The 27943-nt window shown below is 34.1% G+C and overlaps 1 protein-coding gene across 4 annotated transcripts in view; it reads left to right on the plus strand.

The window, feature by feature from the left end:
* Positions 1–27943, plus strand: part of FUT8 (fucosyltransferase 8) — a 74197-nt gene that overhangs the window by 7860 nt on the left and 38394 nt on the right. For 2 of the 4 annotated variants that reach the window (XM_065754942.1, XM_065754943.1), the window contains exons 2-4: positions 8246–8322; positions 23130–23253; positions 27112–27535. In XM_065754942.1, the coding sequence (XP_065611014.1) occupies positions 27333–27535 (203 nt within the window). In that variant the 5' untranslated portion in view covers positions 8246–8322; positions 23130–23253; positions 27112–27332. Of the gene's footprint in view, positions 1–8245; positions 8323–9017; positions 9144–23129; positions 23254–27111; positions 27536–27943 lie in introns of all 4 variants that reach the window. The other 2 variants (XM_065754944.1, XM_065754945.1) reach the window with 2 other exon arrangements.

A 27943-nucleotide genomic window follows, 5' to 3' on the forward strand; every position in this document is an offset into this window, starting at 1 on the left:
AATACAAAGAAAACACAAAAATCAGTGTGACAGTAACTAAGGAAAATCAGTGTTCTAAAAAAAAATCACTTTGTGGTGTACTAAGTGGCCCGTATCAATGTGAAATATTTCTTATGGAATGTGTAAATCAAGGTGAGATATTCCTTCTTTAATTTTTTTTTTTTTTTTGGTGGCATAAGTGTGGTTAGTGTGTCTAGTTGGTCAGTATGTGGAGAAGAGGTATTTGGGAAGGAGGAGTCGTCAGTTCTTGAAGATGCAGTCTGTGCCTCAACAAAACATTTTCTCTGCAGTCTTTGTTCTAGTCCTTTTTCAGCTTTAAACTTTCTGTCGATAAAAAGTCCTGATGGAGACTTACAAAGATTAGTAAACAGGTTTGTCCTTCTTTACCTTGTTTAATGAGTTTAGTGTTGGGCAGCAATTGTCAAGTTGCATCTCTGTAAAACCACTCATGGTGAAGACTACTACAAAATGTGCTTTTACATCAGACTTATGTTTCCATCTCAGTGTTCATTTTTTAACGAAGTCTCAAAGTTTTATGTTTATTTATTTATTCATATATTTCTCCTTGTTCTTCCCTGTTTTCTTTGTATATATTGCCTTATCCTTTCTGATTGTTACACAGGGGTCAAGATTTAGTGGAAAGGGCAATTTCATAATTCTAAGCTCTTGACTTCCTTATGTTTGTCTGCACCTCCTCACTGCTGTGGGAAAAGGTGACCTATGTGATATTGTTATGAAAGAAAACACAGGTAACTGGTGTAACTTAGGAAGTTCTTTTCTGTATGAAAACAAGATTATCCTTCAGTCTAATACTGGTCACTCAGATGGTACCATGGTCAATTGATAGTACAGAGGAACCTGAGTTACTACGTGTACATACTTGCTCTGGAAATGAATGAAGGACTCAGTTGTGCAGCCTTTAACCCACAGTAAATGCATTGCAGGGAGTCTGTTTTCTTTCATACATCACAGGCTGAAAGAGAGAAAAAGGTGAAATTGAACTTGATCAAACTAAATAGCAATAGGGCTAGAGGCAATGGCCTCAAGTTGCACCAGAGGAGGTTCAAGTTGGATATTAAGAACTATTTCTTTTCTAGAAGAGTTGTCAGGCAGTAAAATGGGCTGCCCAGGGAGGTGCTTGAGTCACCATTCCTGGAGACGCTCAAGAAATGTTCAGATGTGATACTAAGGGACATGGTTTAGTTGGGAAATATTTGTGGTAGGGAAACAATTGGACTAAGATGATCTTGGAGGCATTTTCCAACCGTGGTGATTCTTTAATTCTAAATACATAGCTTTGAAGGAGATATTTTCTTTTTATTACTGAGTAGGAAAGGCATGCATAATTTTCTAGATATTTCTTTTGTAAATGAAGCGTCAAAAGAATAAGAGAGAAATGCAAGATTGCCTAATGTGTAGTAAAAGAGGAGGATAAGAAAGCGACAGAACCACTTCAGAAGGAATCTTCATGCAAACATTTAGCAATAGTTTCTACTTAATATCACACTATTTTAGTCTGTTTATGGGCATGTACGTGTATGGAAAAGATGTCACAAAATGATGATGTGAAACTGAGCAACTTGAAAGACCCGAAATCTCTCTGAAACGCAGTGTGCCTTATTTTTAGTAGATGTTTTTTCTCTAACATTTAGGCACTATAAAACTTGGCATGTAGTATTAAAGAACAGTCTCAACAGTATCTTCTGGTGTACTGAAACATACAAATTGCATATTATTTTGTGTGTAATATTCATGCTGATAGAAATATATTAAAAACAAATTTTCAGCGTCCTTCATATCAGGTAACATCAGCCAACTAACATTTTCTGGCAACATCATTTAGGTTTTTGTGAAGTGAGTATATTACTGAAAATCTCTGACCTCTTCTTTGATCTTAATTGCTAGTGTCTCAGCTCTGACAGTCTTCTTGACTTTTGTATTTTATTTTATTTTATTTTTTGAGCATCTTCTTTTGATTAGCATGTGTCTGATAAATAGGAAGCTGCAACTCTCTAGCCCTGAGGGAAGAAGTAGTGTCTCTTCCTTTTCTCTCAGGTTTCTGGATGCAGTATACTGCTGGCAGCTGTTCAGAGCCTTCCCATGGATTGGCAGTGGCAGTGAAATTGCTACCATCTTTGAAATCTGCACAGCTGCTTGTATGGTTCTGAATCACAGCAACGAAGTTGACCACAGTCTTGTTAGTGTCGCCTTACTGCTATTTGACTAATCACTTAATGAAAGCAGAGTCACTGAAGCTCTTTGATATATTTTGGAAATAAGTGCTACGCATTTTATTTGGTTATTGTTTGAAAAACTTGGAGTAAAAGATGGTGTTATGTATGAGTTCTAGTATAATTCCCATAGCAATAATATCAAACCATGAGCTCACTGTGAGCAGGTTTGAATTACTAGCTTTTTAAGAAGGGACAAAAAGGAAGAAGACAGGAAGGAACAGGGAAGAAATCTAAGGCACTAAATATAATGCTGTTTTTCTTTTAATCTACTGTATGAATTATTTTAATACATAATGGATTCTTAGTTCTGTTGGCACTGGTCCTGTGTGTTCACTTCCCTTACGGAAGTGTGCTTTGTAGGAATAACTGGTATTTATGGTGGGTAGTATGGTACGTGTTTATTAATTTTAAAAGAAAACCATCTGCCTTATATCTATAGTTTGATAGGCTGAGATTAATCCTGGAGTTTAAAATACTCCCACATTTTAATAGTAAAGACCCCTCTCTTTATTATGTAAATAGAAGATTTGGAAAAAAAAAGTTCTTTTAGCTTACAGCCATTTTTCTCTTTGTTGCATTTTCATTATCACTGTTGGTTTTCAGTGATATGCATGATACTGTCTTTCCTCCTCTGTGAAGCTTGCTGATTTTCATCTTAGATTTTTTTCCTGCTGAGACTATCAAACTTTATCTTTCTACCCTTTTCTTTTATAGTATAGTTTAGTTTTGATGTAGTTGCTGTAACATTTACTCTTGAAACTGTACTGCACAAATAATTTCCTTTTTCAATTTTAAACACGGGTTTGTTTCTTACTGAATTTCTTGAACTTACTAGAAGAGAATGGATTTTGCCAGCATTTCAAGCATTTCTTTCTTCTTCATGTTGTCTGTATTATCACTTAAGAATTTAATTCCACTTTCCTGATGGATTTTTTTCATTCTTTCAGAGGCCTTTGCTGCTTCTAAATTTGCTGCTTTTTTTTCCCCTTAGTTGTTTTGTTAGATCTCTAAAGATGGTTGTTACTACTTTTCAATTTAGCACTGTTTTAGTGGGCTTTTTTTTTACTTTGTTTTGTTTTTGTTTTTCCGTGTATGTGTACTCCTCCAGATTTATCTGCATTTAGTTTCTATTTTCTTTAGTTTCTATTTTCTTAAGTTGGTTTGATTTCAAATCCCTTTTGGCCTTATCAGGCCTTATCACAAATAAATGGAAACCGTAGTCTGGTCTTGAGGACAGCTGGCAAGGAATGAGACTTGCCCATTTGCTTAATCTCTCAGCTTTCAAAGCAGGTAGCTGCATACACAATATCATTTGGAAGTATTCCTGGCTATATGATACCATAGACACTGTTCCTGAGGGCTGTTTGGAAGAGTGCAGTTGACCCCTTCCCAAGAGTATTTCAAGGCTTGTTCCAATATGATGATTGTATTTCAGTTTAGCAAAGTTTCTGGCACTAGTATATTGATGCCAACTTGCAGGTTCACTTTAACAAAACCAAGTCAACCCCATTACTGGCAAGAGGTAAATTCACTTACGTCCACAATCTGCAACCTCAAAGCCTTATTCTGTGAGTCATTAATACTAAATTCGGTGCTTTGAAAAATTCTAGCTGTCAAAGGCAAAAGACAAACAGAAGAATCAAAACCAAACAACCTCTCTCTCATCCACTTAAATCTTCTTCTTAGGTAATTTTTCTTTTCTTTCTCTTACTATAAAAGTTTCATGTTAGTGTTATGTGGATAATTTCAGGGTGTTTGGCTTCAGTTACTCTAGATCTCAAAATGACCACATAATCCATAAATATTTCTAACAAAATTTCCCGCTTCACCATTTACATCTGTGCTTTCCAAGCCAAATACATCTAGCTTCATGAAGCTTCCCTTTAAATGTGTCACCAATTGAAATGTATTTTTATTTACATTCCAATGTTTCCAGCTCATTTTATTCTTCATAATTTTGTCATTAGTTTATAGCAAAGAAGGAAACTATGAAGGTGGTCTACTGATTGCCATCTTTTTTCCCCTGTAATTCTTAAACTAGCTGTGCTTCTTCTCCTCACTTTGGAATCAATATCTGGATTGCCATTTATAATTATTTTACTGAAGAGGGAGGTCTTTGCCTTTAATTTCCTCATTGGTGATACATATGACAGCAGATTTTTAACTTGCCAATCTGTGAAGCACAGATGGCAATTCACATGGCTGAGAAGAAGTGGAACTCTGGGGAAATGAATCACAGCCTATGTTCTTCTGATTTGGAGGGAGCTAAGGGAAACCCAATGCTTCCTACATTTTCCCAAATTTTCTCCATATCTGCGTTACACATACAAGTGTATAATGTGGTAGAAATTTTGTTATAGCATGCATGAAACTTTGTGGAGTGAGAAATGCAGTGATGGGTATATTCCCAAATCTGCCTTCTGGGAATATTGTGATATGTCAGTGAGAACCATGTGTTTTTGAAATTAAAGGGAAAAATTAGTCAAATAGTAGGGTCAATGCCTCTTGAAAGAAGGGAGTGGGGAAAGAACTTAGGAAAACAGTTCACTATCCTGTTGGCTTGCTACGTCTAGGATGACCTGCCTCTTCACAAACAAATAGATTGAAAGTTTTCATATTTGGGATGTTGTTCAATAACAGTTATTAGATCAGCCTTTAGATATGTTCATGAAAGAAATCCATTAGTTATATACTATTCTCTATCAGTTCTCTAGGCTATTCTTGGCTTATTCCCTGAGAAACCAGTGTGTGAAATTTCTGATACCATAAAGTGACTTTATAGCAGGACATAAACCAAGAACGAAGTAGTCAAAGTGGCAAAGTTATACCTGGTCATAGAAAAATGAATGCAAGAAAAGCCCCATGCTTCTGGGCTTGTTTTCAGAACTTTGAGGGGAATGTAGTACTTTTGAATCTGCATCTTGTTTGATTAAAGTAGAATTCAATTGCACAATTGCATGTCCTTCTCAAACCTGCAGTAGTCAAATCTTGTTTGAAGTGGAGCACAGAAAGAATCCTCTGCACGTCACTGCATAACGGCTAATTCACGAGAGCCTTTATTCTCTCTGCTCGAGAACTTAGATGTGATGACTTTCATCCTTTAGTATTATGAATTCAGTATGGTGTAGCTTTTCCTAAGCTGTTAATGGTAAGGAGCCTTAGACTAATATATGTAAAGATTATTTTATACATATAAAAATTATTTTTTACCTCTGTTCCCCTGGATTGTATTTTCTTTATGCATTTGTTTAAAGAAACCTGCTTTGTGTCAGCAGCTTAACACTGATACCAGACAGATGTGTTGCAGGGTGTAAGAAATCAAATTCATTGTTGAAGCTAAATAACTGTTCTTGTTCCCCCATAAAATTAATTTTCTCTTGTGTCTTTAAACTTGAAAACAGTTTGGAGCTTCACTTGATTTACAGAAGGAATAATTTTTTGTTTGTTTTTGTTTATTAAACATGAAAAAAAAAAGTCCATTGTAACATTTTAGCTGTCCTTGTTGCTTAGTTTTTAAAAGTAATGTTGCAATAAATTGTTTCTTTTCCTGCAATATTTTTTTTCTGAATGCAGTTTTAGACACTTTCCTGCCAGATACTTGAAATAATAGCACCAGCATTGAAATGATCAAGTTGCTGAGTTTGCTAAAAATCTGATCTGTTTGCTTCTGAACAGAAAGAAATAATAATTTTACTCAGTAGAAGAGCATGTTTACGTCTTTGGAGCAATAAATAGTGGTTTAAGTTTCATAAAAGCAAATTAAAAATACAGTATACTCTCTAGTGCTGACAAGAACTCCTGACATAACTAGACTGCTTATCAGGGATCTGGATAACACCCATATCTGTTTTCTTCTCAGATGGTTCTAACATACACCAATTGGTTTATAGGAAAGGAGGGTTGATGTATTTGGATTTTTTTCTCCCCTCTGTATTCCTAAAGTACTGTGAATGTTTTCATCAAACACCTTGTAGATTCAGGGCCCTGTGGTGTGGCTGGCATCCTTGAATTCCTTTCTCTTGCTATTGTGTATTTTTAAAATTCCGTTCAAAGTACATTAACAGTATTCACAACTTGTTTGGACTTCGGATCTGGCCTCATGTGACTCTGGCCTTTTTGTACTGTCTTTGGTTCAGTTGCTTGCAGATAAATCAACCTGTGAATTTTCTGAGATTCTGTGACATGTTGACACTGACAGTTCATGTTTACTATGAGCCCATCTGCCTAAATCTATTCTTCCATAGGTATGTCTTGCACAGTATGCTGCTTACCTGTTGTTAGAGTTGTAAATATGGACTTCTAAGAAGACAAAGCATGATGCCTCATGAAATTAGAATTAATCATCACTGTGGGCTGTGCTCTAGCAGCTTCACTGCAAGGCTTGCTCTTGGAACAGATGGCCTCCATACTCAGTTTTGCTTGGCTTGCTGACTGACCTTTAGGTGATCGTTTCAATTTTCCATTTTCATTAAGCAAGTAGTGTTACTAATTTGATGGCATTCATTGCAGGCAAGTTAAAGTAGATGACCTTTAAGGGTCCCTTCCAACTCAAGTGATTCTATCTCTCTTTGATGAGAGATGCAATAAAAAGATCTTAGTTTAATGGAAAGCTAAAAAACAAAACAAAACAAAAAAAACAAACAAAAACAAAACAAAACCCCAAACTTTATGTATGGTAACAGTGTTGTGTTTTTGTTTGGATTTCTGAGATCCTTATTACTTATGATCCTCGTGGTTTTATTGAGTGCTGCTCTAGCTAAGTATGCTGAACTACCAATCTCAAGTGGAAATGAAAATAGGCCATCTCACTCTTTCCACCAGATGTTCCATTTTTGGAAGTTCATGGGCTCTGACATTATAGGTGAAGGTTATTTTAAATAATTTATAACAAATAAAAATGTACAGAATTAGGATTTAAAAGAAAAAAAAAATCCATGTGGCTATTTGTGAAATTATTTTACAATTGCCAGTATGGTTGTTCAACTTCCCTGTGAAATGTAAGGTCACTTAATACATTTTAAGCAGAAAGATTAATTTGGCAGAATTCTCATTGCAGTAAAAGGCAGCAGATGCACTTATCATTTTCATTTCACTCCCATTCCTGGTACCATTGTTACTTTAATTGGTTTCCTATTTATTTTTCTTTTTGCTAGCTTCCTCAGTTTTGTCCCTTTCCTTGAAGTCAGGTTCACAAATTAACTTTTTCAGTATCCATTTTATGCTATTTTGAAGTCTGAAATTGGCAGCTTTTGGTTGCTTTTTTTCTTAAATAGCCAGCAAGCAACACTTAGTTCAGTAGTCTGCAGCTGTTCTGAGGTAATGAGACCACAGTTAAAAGGTGATGTAGTAACTCCATGCCTTGATAACTCAAAGGTTTTATTGAAGGCAATGCTCTTCCTTATTATGTACAGTCTGCTATGTATGTTACGCACAATTATAAACAAATAGTACAGGACAGTTCAATTTTCTTATATGTCATTTAAAGGTAGATCCCTTTTTTTGCCTTTGTAGTAAATATTTCAATTTGAGTAGTTTCTCATTTTATTTTTGGCATTTGAGACCATGTTTTAGAATCTTTAGTCCTATAATTTTTTTTGCAGTTCTCTTCCTCCCCCACCCATGCCTGGCTATATATATCCAAAGAATTACACCACTGTTTTCTTTTTCCCTCACATCCTGAGTTTGTTTCCCAGCTGCTTTTAAAGACTATACTTTGTGTTTTATTTATTTATTTTTTGAAGGGGGATGGAGTAAATGAAGAGGACATTGCTATTTTTTTTCATAGTGCAATATGGAAGAGGTTGTTCATTTTTATTGATTACTGTTTTTCATAAGAGTTATGGCACACGTCAGTTGTCTAATCATAAATCATAAAACAGAGCAACTTATTTTAAAATAAAGATGCTTACATGCATCTCTTGAATGCATGTAGTGGCTAAAGAATGAAAACATAAAGATTTAAAAGAAAAAGAGTGAAAACTAATGATCCTCTTTTCCTTTTCTGTTTTCAGAGAATTAACTAGGCTTCAAAATGGATGTGAAGAGGAAGAATCCTGGGATGTATTAATCTGAGCAGTAATTATTGTTGGTGAGTAAATACTACTTTTGTTTTCTGTGGTGTTGCTTCCACCAAGGCAAATAGCTAAATGTCGAGAAACTAGGTGAAGAACTGTGCTACTTAAGTAACAACTGAAAACTACCCTTCCAATGGTAGATGAATGTCAGCTGGAAAAGGCAAACTTTGCAATATAGAGGTCAGGCTGTTTGCTAGATATTTTGTGCATACACTTTGTGAAGAACACCTTTTTCTTTGTCACATTGCTGACAAACTGAGTCAGTCAGAAACCTGTTTCACCTTCCTTTTCTTTCCCTATCCCCTCTAAAAAGTGAAATTATTTTATAGATACATTATGTACGTTATCCTCTGTCATGAGGACCAAGTCCTTTATCTCCATTCTTAGATCCTTTCATCTGTACGAGTTGCAGATATTGCATGCATATCTCAATGATAAGCAGAGCTTCTACCGAAGTTACAGACATGCCTGTTTCTCTCAGGTATCTCTCTGTCAGACTTGTAAGCAACTAGAAAGCTGAAAATTATTGTGTACTTTGGGATATTCTAAATCCAGGGCTATGTTTTCTCAAATAGTGACATATTAAAAATGTAATATTACATGTTCATATGCTTTTGAAGTTTATACAGGAAATGTAGCATACATCTAAATAAATAAATGAATAATAATAAACACATCTTAAACAATTTTTTAAAAGAAGATTTTATAGAGTGAAATGAGCTTTACTGAAATGTGAATTCAACTGTGAACTTATAACCCATGTCTCTTATGACATTCGTCTTGTTTGAAGCAACTATAGGAAAGACTGTTATGATCAGTAACATTAGTAATTATGGTAAGGATGAGAAGATTGCAAAAGCTTCTTGAACTTTCAAAACTGAGTTTCACAACCATCTCAGGGCAAGTTTGTTGCAGATGAGATTCTTTTATTTTTCACACAACTTCAGTAATGATTGTGAATTAATTTGAGGACAGCTAAAGTACTCTAAATTGTAGTGATTTATTTATACAGATGGAACTCTCGAAGTGCTCTGTTTGCTTAAGAATTTGATGGATGTCTTAAAACAAAACAAAAAAAAGCATAGTTTTGAGGATCTCATGGCCAAAACAGTACAAGGATATGGAGATAGCTTTCCAAGCATTCAGTTAGATTTCCTGAAATTGGGTTAGCCATTGTTAACAGCCTGCAGTTGGAAGATATTGACTGTATTTCCTGAACGCTGTTCTCACTTCACTTTGTTCTATTTATGACTGCTGAAACTGTTTGTGAATTTATTTATTTCAGAAACCTAGCAAAAAGGTGAGTTATTGAATTGGGTCAGCTCACATAAGAGTTCAGAAAGTGTTAAAATGATGCAAAGGAAGAAATGAGAATGTGTGGGTAGTAGCAATGAGTATGAGAGCATAACCTGTCCGTTTAGGCAGCAGAAAGTCAGTAGATCTGTCCAGCAACATGTGGAAGGGCTGCGTCACAGATGAGAAATAGCCAATCTTACTTTTGAGTAGAACAGAATACAGCTAAAACTAGACTAAAACTAGGTAATGCCCAATTTTTCCTGGTCTTTGCTATAAGTAGGGGTGACCTTTTAGTACTGAATAGAAACAATGATTCACAGGGAATAAATTTTGAGAATCTCTTAGCAGATAACTACAGCATCTGTAATAGTCTCTTTCCCTCCCTGTATGTAGACACATGTAAATATGTACCAACTTGCATGGCTGATGAAAACCATTTGTTATCAGAATTTGCCAATCCCTTGAACACGATGCTGTATAAATTCATAAGACACAGAGCAATTGCTGTTATCGTTTTCCTTTATTTATTTATTTATTGTGTGTGTGACCCTGTTTGGCTTGCTTGTGTAGTTGATGTTACAGAGCACTGTAAATTTAGAAGGGTGATCTGAACTTTTTTTTTTACTGTGAGTCTGGATGTATGTGTATATACTTGTAGATATATAGTTTCTAAAGTACTGTTTGCACTGTGCTCATGCTTTAATGATTTATCAGAGGTGGTGGTTGTATCTATGTTAGAGAATCAGTTCTTCTTTCCTAACTAAAGGAACACAAATGTTTAAAACTACATGAAAGTTTTTTGTTTTTCTTCTGTTCAATTTTTTGTCAGAGGGTAATGAAGAAGTAAACTGTAAAGCAGACCTGTAAACTGAACTGTCTGAAGCACCTGTTTGTTTAGCTGGTTGTTTTGGGTTTATTGTTCAATTACTGGGGCAGATTAGACAGTAGAGGAAAGTTGATTTGAGCTTTATATTTTGGTATGGACTTGGTAGTGTTGGTAGATTGAGGAGAAGTAACTAAGGAATAGAGGAAAACTGGTAACTATTCCTTATTACTTGATTTTTTTCATTCTGGAGTTGCATTTTATGTCCGCTTCTGGGTAGAATGCATAATGTTTGAATTCAAAACTATTTTCTGTTATCCAAGTCTGGTTGGGGAAAAAAAAGTCTTTAATCTGTGTACCTGTTTTACAGGTTTGTTGTTGTTGTTTGTCCTTGACTCTTCTCAGATGTACAAATATTTTTGGTGGTCCTTCCTTTATTTCCAAGTCAGGTTTCACACTTAATCTAATCCATTCCATCTATGAGTTGCAATTTTGCAATTTATTAGAATAGATGAATACTGGATTTTCTATATTCTAAAACAATTTTTGATCCTTTATTGGAAATGCTGCAAGTTGTTGTTTTTTATCTATGAAAAGCTTCTGAAGCTCAATACTCTCTGAAAAATGCTTGTATGTGTTGAGTTTTAGGTTTATTGAACAGGCACCTGAAATTGTGTATAGGTATTTTTTATTTCTACATATTTAAAGAATCAACATGTGATCCCCAATGGAAAAGAAAAATACCTTTCCAAAAGAGTATGCTTTTTATTTGGCTCTTCTTACCAAGATCAAAGCTAAACCATTCCTGTGTGTTTCTGAAGTTTCAGTCTAGCATCTTTCTTGCTTGCAGAAGCAGCATGTAGTCTTTCTGCTTATTACAATGTGTTTTGTATTTTTATTTTTTGGATGAAACATTTTCCTCTAATGGTCTAAGTAACTTTAAGTCATGAACCGATCTAAATTTAACTTTAACTTTCCAGATCTTAAACATTGAATGTGAATGAGTAGTTTTCTGATGGATATTTTCTGTCTGTAAATTACCATTTTTATAGTACCTGAAAAATCAAATTTCAAGTATCATTGATAATCTATACCATTTTTTATGTCTGAAGTTAATCTTTTACACCAAACTAAGACTGAAATGTTGAGGAATTATTTAAGGAGGTAAGATCAGAGAAAATAGCTCTTAGAAATAATGTATTGCCAAAATAAATATGTAAAATTATATATTTGATTACATTTCAATAATGTAATACTAGGAACAGATCACTAATTGTTAAATTGCTCGTTAAGTTGGGCTTATTTGAAGAACTTGTATTTGGATAGAGTTGAATGGATGGTATCAAATCTAGTAACTTATTAGTGTAGGTAACACTTAAAGGTTAGAAACAGTATTTGGTATTACATTCATGAAAGACTGATTTTAGATTAGGAAATATGAGAAAATAGTTTGAGAAAACCACAACAGAAGCTCAGAAAAAATCTTAAAATAAAAAAAAAAAAGCTCATCAGCAATTATGGTTCAGAGGCATGATGTATTAGAGACAGTGCAAAAGGATTGTGTAGTATACTGTCCACTTGAGAAGGAAAAAAACGAAAGATTGTAATTGACTTTGAAAATCAAACAGAAATCTTACTTTATTGCTGGAGGGAATGAGCATATTACAGAATATTACAAAGTTGCACCATTACATTTCTAGCTATTATGTTTCCTTTTGCTAGCAACTGTCTTACTCCTAGCCCAATTCAGCAAATTCAGTAACATTTTACACCAAGTTCTATGTAAAACATGGACTGTTTTACAAGATAAAATTTAAACATAACAGTAACAGTGAAATCTGTCCTTATCTGAAGGCATTACAACCTTGTTCTCAATCAAATGTGTATTAAAGGATCATGTTGTGTCATCTTTTACTGTAGTTGTATCACTCTTTTTCTTCTTATAGAAGTATTTTACCTGTCAGACTAAGTGTAGAATACTTCGTAGAATACTTATGAATATTTGCATTGCGCTTCTGCCATTAAATGTATGCTTTTCCATGAAAAATGCTAGTTGGTTTTAAGAAAGTTCTGTTCTTAAGAGTGCTTTTTGCACCTTCCTGCCCAATGCTAGTCAATATATATATATTTTTAACCATAGAATGTACTCCTTTTCCTTCTTTATTTAAGATTGGCTTAGTAGGGCAGAACTGGTATATATCTGTTCACTCTTGATCTGTCTTCAGAACTTCCATTGCCTTAGTGATTTTTAAAAATTTTTTTTCCCTGCATATCACAATTGCAGTGTTACATAGGAAGCAATGTATTTAATGTCTCTATATGCACTGATTTCTATTTAGTTTACATTTCCCATTTCTAATTGATTATCTGGTGACTGATAGTAGTCTGGGATTTCAAACTTCCGGAGAGCAATCATTCCATTCTTCCATGTTAACAAGTGACTTTGACTTCTGTGAGTGGTGTTATGTGGCAGTCATATTTGACATGAATGTAAGCTTCTTCTGTTAGAAGGATGCAAGGAGATTGCTCATTGTCCTGTAACTGTAACAGTGAATGATCTTATAACTCAGAGCTTCTTTTTTTTTGTTTGTTTGTTTTTCACAGACCCAAAAGCATCACTCAGCACTGTGCAGCTGGTCTATGAATGCTTGCAGCAGTTGGTGATTTTTATGCACCATCTGTATCATGCATCCTTTCTCCTTGATTATCTTCATTTCAGCTTGATTTGGTAGTTGTTGAAGTCAAGCAAATATAGAAAAATGTGTACTTTCATTATATGTGCATGATACTCATCTGAGAAGGATTATATTTCTTTGGAAGGGTGGCAGCATGAAAACTAGTGTAGGGAGCCAGAGGTATTTCAGGAAGAGCAACCTAAAAAGCAATTAAGGGAGTTTAGGAAATCTGGGTTTTCGTAATTCCGTATTGCTGTGATTAGTACCCCATGGAACATTGTGAAGCCACCTAGTAATCATCTTAGGCCATGATAAAGATGGCTCTGGAATGTCACCTGTATTGGGCATCTTTCTGTTGATGCAAGATCTCGTGAACAAGAGCTGGAATATTGGCAAGAACAAGTGTATGTGTGCTGTGATGTGTCACTATTAGCAGTATGACAGCAGGTTCATTCTTCAAACTTTTTTTAATGTAGCAATACTATTATAATATGTTCTTAAGTTATTTCATTCAAAATATTTTATGGTGTTTGTTCTTCTCTATTACTACGCTATTTGTATTTTAAATTAACATCCAGATCTTAGATGCTTCCACTAATTTTGTCTCATTCCAGTTTTTTCAATCTTCTGCTCTCTTTATTTTCTTATGCTTTTTTTAGCTTTTTACCTGTTTTTCCTAACAGATTCCAGAAAAGTAATTTACATGCACTTGGAACCTCTGTTTTTCAATTAGTAATTGTAGCTATTAAATCATGGATAATTCTTAAACTGTGTTACAGTGTGAAATAATTTATGTGAACCTGAACTATTAAGCTTTGTTGGAGGAAGGCAGTTAGTGCTGATACATCTAAAATTATTTTGCACAAATTGAAAATTGAACATTCATTGTATGTTAGCACTCGCAGTACGTTTGAAACCATACATTTCTGAAAACTGCTTATGTTCTGAAACATACACTTTGAGTCAAAAATAATAGCACGTTCATGTATTTCAAACATACTACAAAATCACAGAACTGTTAAAACAATTACATTTTTCAACTGGTAACTAATGGTCTTTAGTTTTTGCTGTTCAGTACAGTGGCAGCATTCCAGGGAATGTCAATAAGATGTGCTCAGTATAAAATAATCTTTTGAGTTTGGGAGCATTTTACAAAAACACATGTATTAGAGTTTATTATTTTGGTGCTTTGCTCTAGCAGGGAGTGTAGCAAAGAGTGGTGCTAAGTAAGAAGGAAAGTTAAGCTCTGTTCACAAAATTACTGGAATGTAATTCACGCATTCTAATGACTGCAGGAAGTATCTTAATAACATAAGCACTCCTACCCCCTCACTCTTGCTTGTGTTTCTTACACATACATGCCTTTTGAAGCAATGATCTTTCAGGCTTGAATTCTGTAAATTCCTCCACATTTTTGGTCCGGTTTTTTTTTTTTCCCTCTCCCCCCACTTCCCCCATTTGTCTTGTATTGAATGATTGCTCATTGACTGCATTTCATTATTTCCTTTGCATTTACTGTTTCATCATTTAGTAACTGGTTGTAAATGAATCATCTGAAGGTGGAGTAGATGACAGAGAGCATGAGATATTTTCCTGATGCTTGCCAAATACAATTGTTATATTCTGTTTGATTTCTTGACAACTACGGATCTTGCCTAGCACTGTGTGTACTGAGTCTCAAAGCAGGCTATAAAGAAACGTCAGAAGAATTAACTGACTGATACTTTGAACAGGATGCTCTTGCAATTTAGTACATCTGTGAAAGTATGCTTTATCCAAATCTATGTTCCTTGTAGACTTTCAATAAGTCATTGCTAGCTACTTTTATTAATGTCCTGTATTTCAGCAGGCTCTACACTTCTGCTGTTTCTTTAGTGACCTTTAAAGTGAGTATATGCCCACATGCATACAATGGTTTTTGCATTTAGAATCCATACTTTTAAGCAGTCAGAATATAAACAAATGCTTTATCCTGTTTTCTTTTGTATACATCTACATTTTTTTTTCTGAAATGCAATTTGTTACCCTTCTTAATGCTGTAAGAACTTTTATCTTTTTTTTTTTTTTAAATCTAATTCCTAGGCAGTTGTGATGAGTAATGAATACTCACTCATATAAAATGTTGTATTTATGAATTGATTATCTTTGTTCAGATGCTCAATATGACTCCTGAAGACAAGAAGAATTGTACCATTTTTCCCCTACTCCCCCTTTCCTCTGAACTTATTCATTCAGTTAGATTCTGAAGAATGTTTTTCTGAATTAAATGAGATAAACCTACACATGTAGCATTTTATGACAAAATGTTATGACAAAATTTTATGACAAAAGGTTGTGTTATTTGTGCAGCACATGAACATCGTTTTACACACTGCTTAAAAAATGTAAAATGACAAGAACAACAAAAAACAACCAAACTGTACTACATTTTATAGACATAAATGTTCATTGGATAGAAGAGAAATTCTTCTTCCTTCCTTAGCGCCCCGAGCCATTCTGTATTTCACTGAAACTGTTTTTATGTTTGGTTCAAGTTTAACAGAATATCAAAAAAACCTGCTTCTAGTTCATTTCTGGTTCAAGAAAAAGTGAGATTTTAGTTAAATGTTCGAGTTAAATTAAACTCAATGTATTAAAGGCATAATTCAAAACAGTGGCCTTAAATATTCCTGATCTTAGTATCCATTGCTTAGGAAAAAGAACTGAAACGTTTTGTGTAGCAGTTGTTGCTGTTTATGACATAATTTATTTTTGTGTATTGTAGTATGTATATTCATTTATATATTTTTAAATTCTGCATTTTTATATTAATGTAAAACCCTTAAAATTTTTTTAATCATTATTATTAAATAACTTGAAACAGATTCTTTGGCATTTGTAAATTTGCTTATAAGCACACAGTTATTTTTCCTAGTGTCAGAAATTTCTTGCAGTTTGAGAAGTATTAATGGAGCCATAAAAAGCAGATCAGTATAGTGTTTGCTTTATTTCTTCAAAAATACACACTGGATCTGAGCTTTTGGTCACCCAATGCTAATATAGACTTCTTTCCATCATTGCTCTAAAAATAAAGGTATGCTGATATATTTAAAATATGTACTCTGTTGAATGTATGTTTTTAAAAGTTTAAGTTGTTAAGAATGATTGAAATAGATGATTAAATAAAGGTCTCCAACTCAAGGTAATTTGCTTAATGAGAACTAGATCAGAAGTATTCTTTTTCTCTGGAGTCACCTATGGGAATCACAGTGAGATAAACTCAGCTGAGATAATTTGCCTTTCGTTGTTGCAAGGAGGTTTCTTAGAGAAATCTTAAAATCTATTTGTAGGTATTAGACAGCTTACAAATATGGCTGCATAGAAGCATGAAATACTATTTTTTTGTAATGTGAGTAAATTAAAAAAGAAAACTTTAAAATGTTATGTATATAATATAACCAGTGGCAGCTTAAAGTAATATATACTCACCACTCCCTTTTCCTAAAGGAAAATGAAAATACCCTCCTTAATATTTAGCCTTTGAAAATAAGTTTCTGAAAATCATGACCTAAAAAAATACCCTTATTCTGCTGCTGCAGTAGAATATCATAATATTGCTTGAATGTTCTCAAGCATGGCTGGTTTTGTTTTTGTCTCCTTTTCCTTTGGTGTTGCTGTTTTTAATCTCAATTTGAAATTATTTATTAAATAGATAAAATTGACCTGACTGTCATATTCAGATAGCTTCTTTTTGGCTTTGCATATTTAGGAAAGCTTACATCAGTTTTCTTACACGGACAGTGGTTCTGATGCAGAAGTCATATTTAGTGATCTGTTATTCTCACGCTCTGCAGCCTCTTCGAAAAATGTATGGAGAAACTCTTTTCCCTGGTTATGGAATCTAAAGTGATAAGATAACTTTCACAATAACAGCCATGAATTTCACATCATTTGAATTCCATTACCATAGGTGTAGGGATTGATTTAAATTCCTTCATACTTATGCATATACTTTTAGTTTTCCTGCTATGGCCCTGTATTTAAGCTGTTGCAGTTTAAACATCATTTTGCCCTACAGAATTATTTTCAAGTGTTTTAATTCTATTATGCATATAAAAATGTCTCAAAATCCTGTCTTTTGACTCAGGCAAGCTGCCATAGGGCCTTCACTAGAGTTAAGCACCTGCTTATCTATGTGAGTGATTACATTTGACAGTTAAAACCTGCCTTCCTGTATCCTTTGGGATGCTTCCCGTTAAAAATCTACTCTCTATATAGAGAATGTTATCAGTGTCATCTAAGATCAGGTTTATGAGACCCTTTCTGTCTTATAACTTTCTTTCTTCTCATTGCCCCTCGGCCCATGAACCTGGAGTTGGTTGCTGGAGTTCTTTAGATGTCTTCTCAGTGTACTTTTCTATATAAAATCTTTGTATTTTGGCAAAACTATCAAGAAAAGAAAAAAACTAGAATTCATTTCTGAGTACTCCAAGGAAGATAGTTGTCTTAATAATGTTTGGGATATTCGAGAAAGCTCCTCTCCTTCACTTTCTCCTGTTGCCGTTTAGGTTTTAATTCTAAGTTTCCTAGTTGACTTTTAAATGGGGGAGGGAGAGGGTGAGGTGGGGGGAGGGTTTAAAATCTGTAGGGTTGTTTTGAACATGGCTTGTCTTTCACATCACTGCTGGCCAGTGATAAAATGCACCACCTGTGAGCTCATTGTGCTCACATCCATTGGTTGGACTCCATAAACAAGTGGAGCAAGTGTCAATGAATGTCCATGGGTGCCATTTCTCTTACAAGGAGGAATTCAGTTACACAACTTTGCTTCATACATATTTCTATGTCTGACGTCATTTTGTCAGATTGCCCTTCTGCTGCCATCTGTCTCATGGCAAGAACAAGTAACAGAATAGTGATGGGAAAGTTCAGCCTCTGCTGCCATACCTGTAGCATCCGTCTCCTACATTATGGGCAAACATAATAAAATAGTAGGCATTACTTTTGGAGCACTCATCTTAGATCAGTCTGTACTTGGACATATTTTGCTGGACCGAGTCTCTGAGACTGGTGTGCAATTTTTTTATCTGTGGCAGGACCCTACAGTAGAAGTGTCCCCAGAGTGGGGGCTGTGGCTGGGGGTGGCTCAGAGCAATGGAGAGCCTTCTGGAGTGGAACAACACACCTCTGCTCTGATATGGCTACTAGAGTAAGGCTGAGCTATTCTGAAATAAAGGAGGCTGGGTGGGTGTCCTAACAATAGCTACTCTGAAAGTGGGAAGAAAAAAAGATAATATCTGATACAAAAGCATAGAGAGTTAGTGAAAGAGATGCCACTTGCAAGGTCAAGGAATTATGGCATGCTACTAATCATCAACTAAATAGGAAGAACTGAGCATAAAATAGGTACTTACGTGTTACGAAATGGACAGGCTGTTTACCAGGAAAGAAAATACTGCTGCTCTCCTAAGTAGTGAGTCTAGATGCAAGGATTCTATGAATTCAATCTCTCTGTAGATAGAATTATAAACTTACCTAGGAAATAAGAAAAACGTTTGTTTTGTTTTTCCTGAAAGCTTGGCCTTTTTTAAAAGCATGTTTATGACCCCACCTAACTGATTTGAAATATTTGAATAGCACTTTGCTAGAGTTAATTATAAGAAAAGATAAAAATTTAGCTTTCAAATCCTTCTTTACAGTATGGTATTTCTGTAGTTTTAATAACTACAAATTTCATATGATATTGGCCATATTTTTAGGAGGCTTACTTCATGAAATAGAAGAGCCTTTTTTAATAAAAATATATTTTTTTCTTTTTCTGAAGTATTTGTATGTAGATATAAATATATGTATAAATAAAATGATCCTGCATATTAAAGAAAACAGCTAAGGTTGATAGTGTATAAAGCTACCACGCTTTGATGGCCAATTTACGACTTACCGATAGTTGCATTAAAAACAAAAGTAGAAAATCTGTTTGTTGTTGCCAGCTTTATTTGAGATTTTGACTTGCAGCTTTCACAGTCTGGTTTATTCATAGCCTCGCTGTTGTAGGAATTACTTTTGAGAGTTTCAGTTCCTTCATTTTTTAATTAAAATAATAATAAAATACAACAAAAAGCAGACAGATCAGCAATGCACTTTACTGTAGTGATAGCTAAGCTCAGATACAGTAAGCAGTCAAATTTTGGTGGCATGGGGCTCTACAAAAGCTGTAAAGCAGTTTATATGCGGTGAAATAAACCCACTAATATAGACAAATAGCTTGCCATACTTGAATTATTTTTTTCCTTGTAAATCAGGTGTCTCTGCTGTACTTCATGGTGCGTAAAGATCAGTGTCTTAAGATATATATGATAATAGATTTTAAAAGAAAATTGGAGAACTGAAGGGAATTTTTACCTATTAAGATGCATATATTGTGGCAGTCTATTAAGCTCAAAGTAACTACTTCTTTGTCATATGTCAAAGTTAGTATTTCTATGGTCTTCCACAGTGTGGTGTTTTTTGTTTATTTTTGTAGTAGTAAAAGCACTGTAGAAAGTAGTTCATTTAAAATTATGAGATAGAGATTCAAAGCAAATCTTGTTATTTCAATAATGATCACTTCAGATAGTTTCTCTGTGATGTGGCCCACTCAAAATCATATTTTGGCATATGTGTTAGTTGTCAGATCACCCAATCTCCAACTCTCCTGCGTGTTGCAATGAAGGCTTTTCGTTCTGTTCTGTGACTTTTCCAGCTTCTGAATACGGTACAGCTCTGCCTATACCAGGGGTTTGCAAAGCTACCTGGTTCAAAATAGAACTTCAGTTTTTTTATGGCTGCCAAGTGTCATGCATTTTTGCATAACAATTACAAACTTAGGTTTTTCATGTCTGCTTTTTTTGTCGTGTCTTTTAAACATCCAGCTAAGTTGTGAACAGGCTGGTGCTAAGTTCCTTGTCTATTTTAAATACTGCATGTTGTTTTGATGCCAGTTGGAGAAGGAAGATCCTACCTCTGATCTAGTTTCTGATGTTTGCAGCTGTTATGGAGTGATGTGCAGAAGCTGGTGGAAGAGAAGATTCGATGGAGAACTTCAGCAACAGCAAGAATGAAATACTAGCTAAAGGTTGTCAATCCCAGAGTACGCAGCTTCTACTGTAACTTGCATTTTTTTTTCCTTTCTACCAGGCTTATTTCCCCTTCATTTTTCTACATCCATCTTTGTAATTGCCTATCTATGGCTACAAAATTTTATGCAGTTTCATTTCCAGCAATTCTTGTAATGGCAGTAAGTTAATATTTCTATACAATTGTATATAGAATATGTACTCCATAATTCACATAAACTATCAGGTGCTGCTAGTCAGGAACTTGTAGATACTTTTTAGTCTCTTGACTTGTTGTATAAAGTAGTGCTGATTGCATATGTAGTAGTTTCCTTTACATGCTGTTTCATCAACTTTTATTGTGGTAACTGCAGAAGAGGCAGCTTGTACTTCATTCTCATCAAACAAAAAGTTTCAGTTTACATGTATGATTCTGATAAACCTGGATTTTAATGCAAAACTGTGGAGGAAAGTAACATCTTGGGGGGGAAAAAGCATCCCATTACTTAAAAAAAATAGTCACGCTTATAGGACTACATGTAGTATGAAAGGTATTATCTGCTGTTGTGTATTCTAAGTACCTTTGGAAAATCAGCACTTTTCTTAAATCTCCTAATGACTGTGAGAAGTTCAGCTTGATATAAAGAAAAAATGTCAAATAAAATTCGGAGAGCATTAGGCTATTTTTAAATTTGTGGCCTTTGGAGAAAAAAAAAAGAACAAAATCAAAAGTTAGGTCTTAGTGGTTAAGAGGTTGTCTGAAAGACTGTCAATTTTGATAAGCATTGGTGAATACACTTAAACTGAGTCATGCTATAGTGCATTGGGATCTATTCTTCTGAGAAATGATAGCTAATGTGTAGCTTGCATGCAGCTTAATCACAACTTGTGTTTTAGAATCATGTCATAACTGGTCATGCTGACACAGGGACTGGTAATGTAAATCCTTAGCTGTTGGAGGAGGCTAACCAGCATCATGTTACATTCAGTGTTGTTCTGATTTCTTTTTCCCTTCAAGATTTGTGGTGTGGTATGTGGCTATTGACCATGCTGAGATTTTGGTGTGTGGCTATGAAGTTGATGTAGGCTAAGAAGACTGGCCTGCCTTGCTCTAGTGATATTCTACTGATTCTGAGAAGTATTTCACATAACTATGGGCGTTAAGTTCAATGCTTTATTAAGAACATAAAAAGTTTTAAGAGGAAAGGCATGCGCTTTTTTTTTTTTGTTATCCAGTCCTACCTGACTTGTGCAGGCCAAGACTCAATTATTGTTAAACTCTTGTGAACTAGTTTATTTTTAGTAAACATCTTTTGGTGCTTCAATATAAATTGAATAAGTGGAGGAGAATCCATTAGTTCATTAAATCATCTGTTTCAATAGCTGGTTCCTTTAGTGCACTTGAGATGTTGGTTTTAGTACATTTAAATAATAACATATTAAATAATAATATCAGTTACATAATATCATTTCCACAGATTTACACTCACTCTTCCTATTTTCTTTTGAAATTAGGTTTTTACATCAGCTATCAGTCAATTATTGACTTATTATTACTCTAGAGAAAGAATATGCTTGGTGTTTGAATTTTTAATAATTTGTTCTTGGTTGTAGCTATATTATATTAGACTTGTATGGTGTTAATACGGTAAAAAAACAAGAATAAGTAAACCTTTCTTCTTATGTAGATTTCTTGTATGTTTAGTAAGATAACTGTATTTTAGAAAGGCATTTGGTTAGTTAATTTAAAGCAAAGGTAGTTTTTTTTTACCTTTCTGGTTAATGTATTATTTTAGTAGTTCAAAAAGGGATTGTAAAACCAAATACTGCTGTACTTATTGCAATAAGTATTGAAATGAGTCTCTCTATATACTTTTCTTGGAGTCTCTCTATATACTTTTCTTGTACATGTTATTCCAACAATTCATTGTCTTCTCTCTCTGAAAGAAAAATTCCTGGTTGCTTTTTATTTGTACTTTTGAGAGAGAACTTTGAAGGCTTTTGGGAAGTAAGCTGCATTTCTCTTTTGTTTAAAACTGCATCAATTGCTTCCTGAAACAGCAGTATCTGCCTACATGAAATACTTAGTTTGTTGATGTCTACCTGTAAAATGTTTTTACTTTGGTTAATGTTACACTCCTCTTGAACTGTTTCACATTCAAAGTCTTATGTATACTACTGGCTTAAAAGTCACAAGTGCTGTTGATTTCCTCCTGCCAGGGAGTTTTATGTGCTGAAATCAGAAATTATAGTATATGAAGGCTTCATTATTGAATAAATCTGCACTTGCAATGTAATTCAAATGGATGGTGAATTCCATTAAGAAATTGTTTAATTAGAATAATCTACTGATTGTATAAATAATCTGCTCATCTCACACAAAATTATAAGGGAGTATACAAAGGGAGAATCAGAGAGATTGCTTGTAGTGATCCATGGAGATATACAATTAGGCTTTTATGGAAGCAGTAGCAAAGCTGGAGGTATGGATGTAAGAATAAATAAGACTTGTGATTATGTTTGCTTATTATCTATGATGCATGTAAATAGAAAGAAAAATGGAGTAACTTTACACAGTGATTAAGTATACATACGTAATACTGCAAAACACATTCCAGAAAATGCATTAGAAAAGGAAGTGGCTGAAGGTGTGAACTGACATTGACTCATGCTGGAAGGAAGAATAATGGACTGGAGAAGAACAAATATTTGTGCAATTCCTATGGACTGCAGTTATTTATTTTAGGTAAACATGATGTGATATGACTGTCCCAAATATAATGGACTCGAATGGAAGTTGGGTCACACAGAAGATAATGGTTGTGACAATCAGAATAATGTGCAACAATTATTTTACTTGTGATACTGGACTGGTAGAGTAGGCTAAATTATTACTACTAATAATAAAATAACACCAAGTGGAAAGGATTAAAACTAAGAACTTCTGTTTATAGGATGGGAGCTCATCAATTTGAAGAGGTATACATGCAGAAAGATTTGAAGCTTTCATGGTTGAGGACTACTAAAGTAAAGTGGCCATGAAAAAGACAAATCCAGTCCTGGAATGCATCACACGGAGTAAGTTCAAAGAGAAAAGCAAGTATTTGTTTCGTGCAAGATACTGGCAATATCTGATGTGTTGTGTATACAATTATGATTCCATATATTATGAGAAGACTTAATCTGAATGGGAGCTTCTCCAAGATATGGAAAGCTTGTAATTACGTCTCCTGTAATGAAGTGCTTGTCCAATTCGAACTAGCGCATAGGTCTGGGAAAGGTTATGTTTGCTTTCTGTAGACTCACTTTTGGGTACAGAAAAGCTTTCTAAACAGAATTTATTCTTGTGCAAGAAAACAAGTGCAAATTCACAACGTATATATTTAATTTGAAAATTAAAGAAGGCCTTTAAGCATTGAAAGTAGGAGTTTTGCAGCAGGATTTTGGTAACAGGTTAAGGAAAACCAGTTGTGGTGGTTTTTCTTTTTTTTTCTTTTTTGTTGTTGTTGTTGTTGCTGTTGTCGCTGTTGTTTTTTTTTGTTGTTTGTTTTTTTTTTTTTTTTCATTTTCCAGGTGAAATTCAATTAGTTAATGAAGAGGTTTCTGTGGCATGGTGACATGAAATATCAAGATGCAGGTTTTGACTGAAGAAATATTTTCTAAGCCCATAATATTTGTGACCTTTTGCTTATTTGTATCAAAAACTAGCATGATTTTAATGTTAAAATAATTATTCTTTAGTTTTCAATCCTTTTTCAGAGGCTGTGCCATCATACATTGTCACATGGGGTTAGATTTCACAGGATTTTTTTTCCTAAGAGCAGAGCAGTTTAACTTTGCTCAGAGTAGCATGCTTTCCCAAGGAGATAGTTCAGTTAGTGAAATTATGTATTAAGAGAAATTAACCATGATTTAAGAGTTCAATCTAAGTCACAGGTATAATGAATGTATCGTGCTTTTTTCAGTGTTTCACATTTAGTGATCAAAAAGTCATTGTTATACCCCCTAATAGTGGAGTGAGTTTCAGTACTGGAGTGAGTTTCCTATTTCATACCGTGAAAAAGATTTGCGGATAACGTATATGCTGTTAAATATAATGGTGTATGTGTTAGCTATAGTGATACAAGAATTCTGCTTCACAAGTAGCTTTTTTTTTTGTTTGTTTTCAGCTTATGTAAGGTACACTTGAATAGAGTGGACAGTTGAGCCAAAAGTACGCTTGCTTAGAACCAAGTCTAAAATATCTTAAATTGTATATTGCCAGGAAAAATGTAATACTATTCTGGGGCCATAATTCTGATCAGCATGTAAAAACCAGTGGGGAATCTCCACTCTGACTGAAATTTTTACTGAAAGAACATTTCAAGTATTAAGTTAATGAGGACCTAATTTAAATCTTAGAAAATATCTGCTAACTTGAACTGATGGTTTTGAGCTATTCAAATTTCTAATTTTAAGTATCTCCAAAATCTGAAAATAACCACAAGACATCATATGCGTAGCATATCTTATTTCATTAATTAATTATTTTTGCTGTAAGGAAAGTACTTTGACTTGAATGCATATTTTTCTTATGATGATGATTATGGAGATACACTTCAGTCTCTCGTTTTTAAAAGAGGTCATTTTAATTAAGTTAGCATTCTCCTTTCCATTTCCTCTAGTCATTTTGTAAACACTGCATTCGTTCCTCTGAAGTAGTGTTTTTAAGCAAAATCTTTCCTTTTAGTTTGACCACAAAACATTTTCTACGCTTACAATGAATTGTGGATTACATTGTAATATGAACAATTTGATTTTTAAGGCATTAAAGCAGACACTTATTTTTATGTAAATATTCTATCCTATCTTTACTGGAGTCTAAATAAATTTGTCACACTAACTGCTTTTTCTACGCTGTGCATTTAGCAGTAAATAAATTTTAATGTGACTTATTTTCTTACAGCTTTCGTTTCCATTCAATTGTTGCATTAATGAATGTGTATTCCTAATTATTTATAATAGCTTTTTTGTTTCATTAAATACTGATGCATTTTATGCTGGCTTTTTATATTAAAGTCATACATTAAATTAAACCTTAGAAACAGCTTACTGAAGGTGATACTTTACTTTCAATTTAACATTCACTTTAAGTTTTTGTAGTGTAAAACTTAACCATATGCATACATCTTTGCCAATTAGAACTTTAACTTCAGTCCATAGGGGCTTTATAATGTAATTAGTCCTGCAGGTGGCTGATTTGACACCAGTCTTGCTTTGCTTATGGTAACAATCTCCTGTGAGCTCTGATTATGTCCTGTATTCTTTGACATAAGGTGGGCCTTTATAATTTAGTTTCACACTTCTACCAAGTTAAAATAAAATATGTATAAAGTTATATTAGAGATCTGCAGAAGAAAACATGCTCTTAAACATGCAATTCTGACCTTGCTTTCAAAGAAAACAGGTCAGGTCATAATTCATGTTGTCAAAAAAGCTTTAGATGGAAAGGCCTGAGAGAAGTACTACAGATCTTTACCATTTCCATCTTGCATGCCATCTTACTAGTCTTAAGTGGAATTTTGGTGTCTCTTTCAAATGTATACAAACTAAAGCCCTCCCACAAAATAACAATAGAAAACTTTCAGGATTTTAAATTAATTTTCACCTTTGATTTTTCCTATCTGGATATAAGTGCTTAGTGTGCATCTCTAGGATCAAGTGAATTTGTAAGTCACTGGGAAATCTTTTCTCTAAACTTGAAAAGGAATTGAAACTGCAGAAAAAGCTGAATGGAAGGAAAAGGAAATTAAGGTTAAGGAATGATTACATGGAAGAATAATTTGGGAGAATGTGGGTGTGGATAGCATCTCAGTGAAAATTTGGTAGATTTACAAATCTGAGAATCGGAAGAAAATTTTGAAAATTGAGTATGATTGGAATAATGATAATCAGATGGTGTGAGAAATGCTTTTGAACATTTTGGGCATGTCTATTGGTTCAAGTTTAGAGATTTCTAGTACAGTCGTTTTAACAATTTTGCCAAGTAAAAAATGACTTGAGGTGATATTACATTTTTTTTTAAAGGATGCAGTCTGTTTAGATGACGGACTGCACTTTTTAGGCATTTTCATACTTATATTCATATTACTTGCCATAATGGGTTTGGGAGCAACCTCGTGTTAAAAATTAACGAGCTCAAGCCATATTTTCAAGTGTGTGAGTATGATAGTGCCACATAGGCTCACTTGAAAACTCTCTTCTTATTTTTTTAGAGTTTATTGCTTTCTTTAGCAAGTGTAGTGGAAAGGTGAAGGGAGAAGTTGTATTGTTTGCATTTTGGTTTTATTTTTACATGGTCATTTCAAGGGACACAAGAAACAAAGGTAGGCAATGGATTGTTTATCTAGAAACTCTTCCTTACAGCCTTTACCATGCTTGCAATTGCTTAATTTGTGTTACAACTGCCACTAGGGTGAAGTACTTGGCAGTAGTAAAATATTTTGTTAGAATGGCTATGATTGTTTAGTATTTAGTTATAGGATATTATTTATGATTGGATAATGGAAAAGGGAATTCGTAAAACTGGGGAAAAAATGAAGGTGAAATTATAACTGAGTAGAAACTTTGGTGGTGATAAATGAGGCTAAGAAGGTTACCATGGGATTATTTTTTAATTATTTTAAGATGTGAAATGACAGAACTGATAAATATTTCTCCTGTATTTCTTCTGGTCATTTAAAAAACAGAAATAATTGCACATTGTTTATGTGATTTGTTCTTCAACTCAGTGGAAATTTAAAAGTGCTTTTCTTTTTTATGTAGTCAGAAAAATATTAACATTTTCAGTTATCTTTACTGAATGTTAAAGATAACACATTTAGCTTAATTGCAATCACATATATTGTTATATATCAGAACTTTAATTTCCGATTTTTCTTTTAATTCTTTCCACAGAATATAATCCAAGAACAATACAATGTTAATTCTTTCTATGTTCAACTCCATAAGGATCTTCACTAAGGAGTTGCAGTGAGACATACTGAGAATAATTTTTCTCCAGTACAATGTGGTGAAGTGGAGGAACTGAAATTGTCCACTTCTGTACAGGATAAGGACTTAAAATGTGTGTTGCTTTATGAACAGAAGCAGTTCTGGAGTGAACTGAGCATCTGAAAATGCGGCCATGGACTGGTTCCTGGCGTTGGATTATGCTCATCCTCTTTGCTTGGGGAACTTTACTCTTCTATATTGGTGGACACCTCGTACGAGACAGTGAGCACCCAGATCACTCTAGTCGCGAATTATCCAAGATTCTTGCTAAACTTGAACGTTTAAAGCAACAAAATGAAGACTTAAGGCGGATGGCAGAATCTCTCAGGTAGGACCTAAAAATAATTAAAGTTATTCAGAAAATGATGATATAAAATAATAAAAAATCAGATCTAAAGTTTTTTTTAAAACTTCAGATTTAGCATATTTAAAAATGTAGAAGTATTTGAATCACTGCTATAACTGAAAATGTGCCAACACATTTAAAGGAATTAAATAATGTCATACATTTAGTTTTGCTTTAACTTAAAGTTATTATTTAATTATATCTGACTACTGCTGCCACTATAACAGAGTTCTGTTCTGAGTGACTCCTCACTGTCAACTTAAAACAGCTGCAATTCCTGTGATGTTGAAACAGATTGGAAAAGCTAGTGACTTTTGTACGTTTCTGTGTGCGGTAACTGTAAGCCTTCGTTTTCATATGGTGAACCTTTGTACGGCTTGTTGAAGATAC

This window comes from Cyrtonyx montezumae, unplaced genomic scaffold, assembly GCF_038088225.1.
Source record: "Cyrtonyx montezumae isolate F1298 unplaced genomic scaffold, pur_monq_1.0 scaffold_10, whole genome shotgun sequence".
NCBI classification, from domain to species: Eukaryota; Metazoa; Chordata; class Aves; order Galliformes; family Odontophoridae; genus Cyrtonyx; species Cyrtonyx montezumae.